Genomic DNA, 8894 nt, shown 5'->3' on the forward strand with positions numbered 1-8894 from the left:
GATCTAGAGGAAAAACATCAAAGATCGGTGAGGGGCGGCGGAAAGCTCACCTTGGCCGAAAATGGGGAAAAGCTCGCCCGTTTTAGGCTAAGGGACCCTTTTATAGTGGCTGGCCAGGCCACGTTCGGGGGCCGAATGTGCCTCCGCATGCATGCCATGTTCGGCGGCCGAACTTGAGGTTCGGCGGCCGAACCTGGACTTCCCTCACTTGTGCTTTCGGGGGCCTAAAGGCGCTCCCGAAGGCATGCATGTTCGGCGGCCGAACTTGAGGTTCGGCGGCCGAACCTGAGTTTTCCTCCAAGGTTGTTTTAATGCAAAAACTCATTTCCATTTTACTTAAAACCATGAAATACCTTAAAACATTTTATGAAAACATGTTTCTACCCTACTAGAGGCTTCCGACATCGGAGATTCCACCGGATGGTAGGAATTCCGATACCGGAGTCTAGCCGGGTATTACAACGATGAACAAGACACGCCGTGGGCGCAAAACCCCAGCTCAGACACGCAGATTCGAAGGAAGGCAAAATCAAGCTCACATTATTCTGAGAGTCTATTAAACCAGAAGGATGAAGGGTGAGGAGAACGATTCTCCCATTTTGGCAAGGGGCACTAACGTTAAAAAGGGGAACGTTCGGTATTTTCTGGAAATGAAGTTTCAGATGTCGGACGGGATGATACTAAACTCTAGGTTGCCTACATCCGAGAGATTAGAGCTATCCCAGGTAAAAGAAGAAACGTACCGTGGAAATAAAGACAGAGGAACGCAGATAGCAGCGTGTACGAATGACCGAGAAAAGCAGAGACTGGGAGAAGACGAGGAAGATTCGAAAATCGGTATGACGAAAAGGTGAAAGGGTGTTCTGATGCAAGCTATATTTAGACGACGCGGTCATAATGATTCTCGGTATTTACCCCCTCACCAGTCGGACAATAACTGCTAAGAAGGTAAAGGGGCATTTGATGACCGCTGGGCTTCTCCATCCCACCATGAGGCCGGGCCGATAGGAGCAGCCCACAACCAGGAGGCTCCTAAGCCCTCAAATAAGCCGGGCCCAACCCGTTCATCCTCCAGACTGGACTTCTATTTAAGTCACTTGATCAGGCCGGCCCAGCCCAGTTCAGCCTTGAAGCCAGACCTTCCTGGGTTTCGGTCCTTTTCCCTCAAACCCGGGCACAAAAAGAAATTATTGCGGAACCAGTCATTTCGCAGCCCTGTCTACTCACGCGCTGAAGGGAATTAAATGCTAGTCTGACACAGGGATGATCCTGAGGTCATCTATACATATGAACCTGCAACTAGAGGTAGGCGGTCTTGTAGCGGAATGGCCATCTCGCGTGAGGAAAGAAAAAAGTATAAAAGGGAGGAAATACCCTCTTCTAGGGCTAAGTTTTTCCTAAGTTCACAAACCTATTGTAAAACTCTATTTTCTGGATCTCAGTTCATCATATATACTAAATTTTTAAATCCATCAATGAAAAATCTTTTGAAATATGTGGAAAATTATTGTAAATTTAATTTAAATTTCAAAAGATTTTATAGTTGTTGAAGATGTTATTTGTGAGTTTTTTAATTGTTCCATATTTAATATTTAAATCTAATATTAAATCTGACCGTTATGATTTTATTATTATTTCAAAATTTTTATAACCGCTCACGACAATTATATTTTCAACTATAAATAGTTTGTATATTTATAAAAAAAATACTTCAATTTTCTACTTTATTCATTCTTTTTTCTAAATTAAAGATAAATTTTTATTTTCTCATACTAAAAATTAAAATTTCAAAATAATATGTTTGATCCTGAAATATTATAAAATAAATTTTTAAAAACAGTGTACAACACAATTCAGATTTTATTATTCTATCTTATTTTTTCAATAAATATTATCTATTACGGTTATATTAGAAATCGTGAATAATTGATTATATAATAAAATTGATTATTAATAATTAAATATTAGTTGATCACATATATTAAAAAATATATTTTTAATAAAATTAACTATTAAAATATTATGTTAAGTTCTTTATAGAAATTCATAGAGATATATATTTTTTCAACTTTATTAATTTTTTATACAATAAATTTTTTATACTTATAAAAATGATCTTTTTTCTATAAAAATAGATTAACTTTACTTCTACATTTATTAAAAAACTGTAGTTAATAGATTTAAAAATTAAATATTATTTAATCTTTTCATAATATATTATAAGCTTATATTAACATATTAGAATTAAACGATTCTACATGTTAAATTATTTTTAAAATTAATTTATTTATTTTTTAATACATTTTAAATATAAGTATATTAATAAATAAATTATATTAAAAAAGACTTACAATAAATATTAATTATAAAATAAATAAAGTATCAAAATTTATCTCTTTAAATTAAAATTAGCTTCGCCATGGAAAATTGACCCGTTATTATTGTGTGTAATTTAATTCAAGGAAGACTACGAAGCTCTGATTTTGAATAGCAACAAAGAGATGACATCATTACAAAACAAGAATAACGACCAGTCTTGTTCATTACTTACAAGACTGGATGAGTCTTTGAAATCGCGCACTCAAATTTGACTTGGTCGTTTGTTCTCAGGTTATCGATTTAATTTAAAACAAATAAGCAAATGAAAATTTTTTTTTTATAAAAAAATAAATGAAATTTATATACTTATATCTCAAAAATAGAATTTAGATAAAAAAATTACAAAGCTCTCTATTCATACTATTTAGGCGTAGGCGTAGGGATGTAAACGGGTAGGGTATTTGCAAAATTGAGAGTATCCAAATCCGAATCCGATTATATATACAATTTTCGAATCCGTTCCAAACCCGTTTAATATTTTAATTTTATTATTCGAACTCGTCTCAAACCCGTTTAACAATACCAGCACAATATCCGAACTCGATTTTTAAAATTCAATTGAATGACAAAAACTAGCAAATAAACTATTTAACATTTGCACAACCTAGCAAACCCAGCAGTAAAAGGAGAAATATTCAAACCCGTCTCAAACCCGTTTAACAATACGGGCACAATATCCTAACTCGATTTTTTAAATTCAATTCAATGACAAAAACTAGCAAATAAACTACTTAATATTTGCACAACCTAGCAAACCCAGCAGTAAAAGGAGAAATATTCAATGACAAGAACCAGCAACTCAACAACCCAACAAATAATGATTTATAACCAGATAATCAGATTAATTGTTCATAAATTCTAAAAATCAACAGTATTACAGTAATCAAATAGCAAATAATTAAATTTTTTAAAAGTATCTAAATAATCAATTCAATGACAAAAACTACCAAATAAACTACCTAACAGTTGCACAACCTAGCAAACCCAGCAGTAGAAGGAGAAATGTTCAATGACAAGAAACATCAACTCAGCAACCCAGCAAATAATGATTTATAATCAGATAGTCAGATTAATTGTTCATAAATTCTAAAAATCAACAGTATTACATTAATCAAATCAAATAGCAAATAATTAAATTTTTTAAAAGTATCCAAATAATCAATTCAATAATAAAAACTACCAAATAATCTACCTAATTACACAACCCAGCAAACCCAGCAAATAATGATTTATAATAAGATAATCAGATTAATTGTTCATAAATTCTAAAAATTAACAATATTACATTAATCAAATAGCAAATAATTAAATTTTTTAAAAGTATCCAAATAATCAGATTAATAGTCTATAAATTCTAAAAATCTTTAATAGCAACTAAAAATTTTTAACAACATGCACATAAAAGATCTTGATTATCAAAAAATTTGATTGCAAATGTGAAGAAAGTTCCAGTCAAAGGAGATGTCGCCGACAACGATTGGGGAGAGGCAAGGGTCCAGCGTCAGTAAAGTGGGGGAGAGAAGCGTCAATTGAAAAGAGTAGATGTCACCGACTGGAAGAGAGAAGGAGATATCGCCGATGCTGACCGGGGAGAGAGAAGAGTTGTCTCCGACTGGAAAGTGGGAGATGCCGCCGCTGGAGAGAGAGAAGGAGGGAGAGAGAAGATTTATCGTCGACTGGGGGGAGAAAGGAGACGTCGCCGGTGCCGACTGCCGGCACTCGTCAGTGAAGTGGGGGAGAGAGGCCTTGACTGGGAAGTGGAAGATGTCGCCGACTGGAGAGAGAGAAGGAGATATCGCACTGTGGAGAGAGAAGATTTATCGGGGAGAGAAAGTAGACGTCGAAAGTGAAGTGAGGGAGAGAGGCGCCGACGGAGAGAGGAAAGAGTAAAATGAAAAAGGAAATTAGAGTTAGTTTTGTTAATATAGCTAATCGGGTTCGAATAACGGGTATCCGATCATCTAATTCCGAACCCTATTCGAATCCGAAATGGGTAAAATTTTTCAAATCCGAATCCGTCCAAATTCGTTTTGTAAAAACTCAAATCCGTTCTAATAGGGTTTGGGCGGATTGGGTACCCGTAAAAACTCGTCCGCCTGACATCCTATTTAAGCGTTGTCAAAAGAAAAATAAAAATCAAACTAATCAAATGAATAAAGCTTTTTCTTATATCTAATACAATAACTGATAAAAAATATATATGTTTAGACGATATAAAACTTAGTAATAAATTAAATTAGTTTCTAAAAAAATAAATTCACCAATATTTTAGATATTTCTCAAAATTTTGAGATTAAATAAAAACAGATTTCCATGTCGTTGGTTTGAATTTTCACCACTTTCAGCTTTCCTGATTCCACAACTAAAAAGCCCTCAAAAGTCTAGGAAGACAAGCAGACAAAAAACGCGTCTAATGAATTTTCACAACCGTCCTTTTGCATACCAAATTAATCACCTCTTTCAATTTTCATTTGATCTGCATGGGTGTCTCCTAATTCTCTCCAAATGAAATTTCCTTTATTTTTCTGGTTTCCACTGCTACTGCTCTTTGGCTTCCATGCAGTTTTGGGTTCTGCTGTATGCCAGAGCGACCAGCAATCCTTGTTGTTACAATTGCGTAACAGTCTTAAATTCAATCAGTCCAAGTCTACCAGACTGGTGAGATGGGATTCTAGCGCAGATTGCTGTGACTGGGCTGGTGTAACCTGCGATGAGAGTGGTCTGGGTCATGTTTCTGGCCTTAATTTAAGCAACGAATCAATTTCTGGCGGACTTGAGAAATCAAGGGCATTCTTCAGCCTTCAATACCTCCGGAGTCTAGATTTGTCTTTCAACAACTTCAACACTAGTCTTCCAGCTGGATTTGCCAACCTCACTCGTTTGATTTCTCTGAATTTGTCCAACGCTGGATTTATGGGTCAAATTCCAATTGAAATTGCAAGGATGAGAGAGTTGGTGACTCTTGATATGTCTATCCTCTACTTCCCTGGAGTTCCAACACTGAAACTTGAGAAACCAAATTTGGCAACATTGGCTCAAAACCTTATAATGCTGCGAGAACTTAATCTTGACGGTGTAAATATATCCGCAAATGGGAATGAATGGTGTCAGGCCTTATCCTCTTCTCTGCCTAATTTGCAGGTGTTGAGCTTGTCCAATTGTTTTCTTTCGGGACCTATTGATCCTTCCCTTTCCAAGCTTCAATCTCTCAGAGTTATTCGTTTGGACGGTAACAATTTGTCTGGTCCAGTTCCAGAATTCTTTGCAAATTTCTCCAATTTGAGGATCTTACGCCTTAGCAATTGCAATTTACGGGGAACTTTTCCTCCAGAAGTGTTCCAGGTATCAACACTAGAAATTCTGGACTTATCATACAACCTAGAACTTCGTGGATACTTGCCAGATCGTTTACAGAATGCCTCTCTGAAGACCTTGGTACTCAGCAACACAACTTTTGCAGGAAGTCTACCCCATTCTATCGGTAGACTTGGGAGTTTGTCAAGAATAGAGCTTGCATATTGCAAATTCAATGGATCACTTCCAATTTCAATGGCCAATCTCACTGAACTTGTCTATTTGGACCTCACCTCTAACAATTTCAGCGGTCCAATCCCATCTTTTGGCTGGTCCAAGAAACTCGTGCATATAGACTTGTCTCACAATCAATTGTCTGGTGAGATACCATCCATTCAATCGAAAGGCCTTTGGAATCTTACCTATGTCGACTTGAGGTTTAACTCCCTTACTGGGAACATTCCGTCATCTCTCTTCACAGTCCCATCACTGCAGAAGGTTCAGCTTTCTTTCAACCAATTTACAGGGCGAATTCCTAATATCTCAAGCGCATCTTCTTCTTTGGATACTCTGGATTTGAGTAGCAACAAACTAGAAGGGCCTATTCCCCGTTGGGTATTTGATGTCAGTAGACTCAACGTCCTCTTACTTTCGTCCAACAAGTTCAGTGGCACTATAAAGCTAGATTGGATTCAGAAGCTTCATAAACTTACCTCACTTGATCTTTCATACAGCAACTTGACAGTGGATGCGAATGTTACACGGTGTTCCTTTCCGCAGATGAGGACAATGAAACTGGCTTCTTGCAATCTGAGAGTATTTCCCGATCTAAGAAATCAGTGGAAACTAATCTATTTAGACCTGTCAGATAACCAAATAAGTGGGGTAGTACCTCCATGGATTGGAGAAGTTGGTAGTGGCACTCTCCTCCATTTGAATCTTTCACATAATCTGCTGGCGAGACTACCAGAACCTCTTTCTCTTCCTACTAGTCTTGCTGTGTTGGACCTGCACAATAACCTGCTCCAAGGAAATATTCCACTTCCTCCGACATCTGTTACCTATGTGGATTGCTCAAACAATAACTTTACTTCTTCCATCCCACCTAACATTGGTATGTCTCTCTCCTTCACCATTTTCTTTTCTCTTTCAAAGAATGGTCTTGTAGGAGTTATTCCTCAATCGATATGCAATGCTAGTTATCTACAAGTCCTTGATCTGTCCAACAACAGTTTGAGTGGCACAATACCACCCTGTTTAATCGAGAGAAGTAAGACTCTTGGTGTCCTGAATTTAAGAAGAAACAACTTTGGAGGTAATGTTCCGGACAAATTTCCAAGCACCTGTGAATTAAAGACTCTAGATCTGAATGAAAATCTATTAGAGGGAAAGATGCCAAAATCCCTTGCTAATTGCACAAAGTTAGAGGTTTTAGACCTTGGGAACAATAAAATGAATGATGTATTTCCATGCCTTGTGAAGAACATATCCAGTTTGCGAGTCCTTGTTCTACGGAACAACACTTTTTATGGCAAGATTGGATGTCCAAAAAACCATGGTCCTTGGCCAACACTTCAGATCGTCGATCTAGCCTCCAACAATTTCAGTGATGTTCTACCGAACAAATGCTTGAGTACATGGGAGGCAATGATAGGAAATGGAAATGAAATGCATGATCGCCTTAGTTTTGAGCCCCTATACTTGAGTGGGCTGTATTATCAAGATTCAATAACAGTTACAAGCAAAGGTTTCCAGATGGAGCTGGTGAAGATCCTAACTCTTTTCACGTCCATTGACTTCTCTGACAACCATTTTGTAGGGCCAATACCTGATGTCATTGGCAAATTTAGTGCTCTCTATGTCCTTAACTTGTCACACAATGCTCTCACGGGCCCAATTCCACCATTTTTAGGCAACTTGTCACAGCTTGAGTCCTTAGACCTCTCAGTTAATCAGTTGAATGGAACAATTCCGCAGGAGCTTGTAGACTTAACATTCCTTTCATTCCTGAATGTATCGGACAATCATTTAGTAGGGAACATCCCAAAAGGCAATCAATTCTCTACATTTGAGAACACTTCATTCAGAGGTAATGGGGGATTATGCGGGCCGCCTCTGTCAAAATCTTGCTCGAGTACCAATTCATTACCACCTGCTGGACAAACCATCCACAAAAGAAATGGATTTGACTGGCAGTTCTTAGTCCCTGGCATGGGATTTGGGGTAGGAGCAGGAGCTGTTGTTGCACCTATAATATTCTGGAAGAAGCCAAACGAATGGTGTGATGATCGTATAGATAAAATTCTAATGGTTCTTCTTCCAATGTTGGGATTGGTGTACTACACTAGTAATGATTGGAGGATTGCACCTGAGGAAAATTTTGAAGAAGATAGCACAAATGCTGAAGATGAGGAAAGTGAAGCTGATGAAAGTGAGGATGATATTGGAGGACGGTTCTGTGTTTTATGTACAAAACTCGATATTGCAAGGAAACGGGCTATTCATGATCTGAAATGTACTTGCTATCACTCACCACCGTTATCTTCTTCATCTTCTTGTTCTTCCTTATCTTCATCTGCTTCTTTATAGGCACATTTTTGTCCTTTTTTAACATTTTTTTTCTCTATCACTGTTTTCTAATATGTAAATATTGTAGAAAGCAATGCTTGTTGATGAGACATAACCTGCACATATGCAATTCTACTTGCCTTGTAAGCTAGGCATGGCCTGGCCATACTGGAAATCGTTCAGGAATTACATCGAACAGTTTGGGATCGTTTTCACATACATTACTAATTTGTAGGCTTTCTCACCCTCTGACTCTGCCCTATTTGTAGGCCATACCAACACCATCACCATCTAAAGTGCTTTTTCTGCTACCTCCCAAAATTTGAATCTCGAGCTGAGTATTGATTGTGTCTAGAAAAATAAAATGTATAAAAATGGTGAAAATATAAAATAAATATATTTTTAAAAAATAATAAACTATTATAATAAAATCATGATATTTTTACATATTCTTCAGTAATCGAAATATATTCAATATATGATTATCAATATTTATATATATATCTTTCAAGTCATTAACTAATTATTCAATGGTTTATCATTGATTCTATTGAAGATATTTACCTTAAAAAAATTTATTTTTGCCCAATTGTAATAGATAAACTCATATAAAAATAATATTATTAAAATAATATAATAATTTAATACATGAT

General features: G+C 36.5%; 1 protein-coding gene across 1 annotated transcript; it reads left to right on the plus strand.

The window, feature by feature from the left end:
• The first annotated feature begins 4726 nt into the window (after positions 1 to 4726).
• LOC110622288 (receptor-like protein 7) lies at positions 4727 to 8460 on the plus strand. Its single transcript, XM_021766754.2, has one exon. It carries the CDS (start codon positions 4885 to 4887, stop codon positions 8260 to 8262), a length of 3378 nt encoding a protein of 1125 aa, XP_021622446.1. The 5' UTR covers positions 4727 to 4884; the 3' UTR covers positions 8263 to 8460.
• The last annotated feature ends 434 nt before the right edge of the window (positions 8461 to 8894 follow it).

The sequence above is a fragment of the Manihot esculenta genome, chromosome 9 (genome assembly GCF_001659605.2).
Source record: "Manihot esculenta cultivar AM560-2 chromosome 9, M.esculenta_v8, whole genome shotgun sequence".
Taxonomy (NCBI): domain Eukaryota; kingdom Viridiplantae; phylum Streptophyta; class Magnoliopsida; order Malpighiales; family Euphorbiaceae; genus Manihot; species Manihot esculenta.

Bases quoted from the DNA above. Each gene is read 5' to 3' on its own strand.
- LOC110622288 (XM_021766754.2), top strand. From the start codon at position 4,885: ATGAAATTTCCTTTATTTTTCTGGTTTCCACTGCTACTGCTCTTTGGC.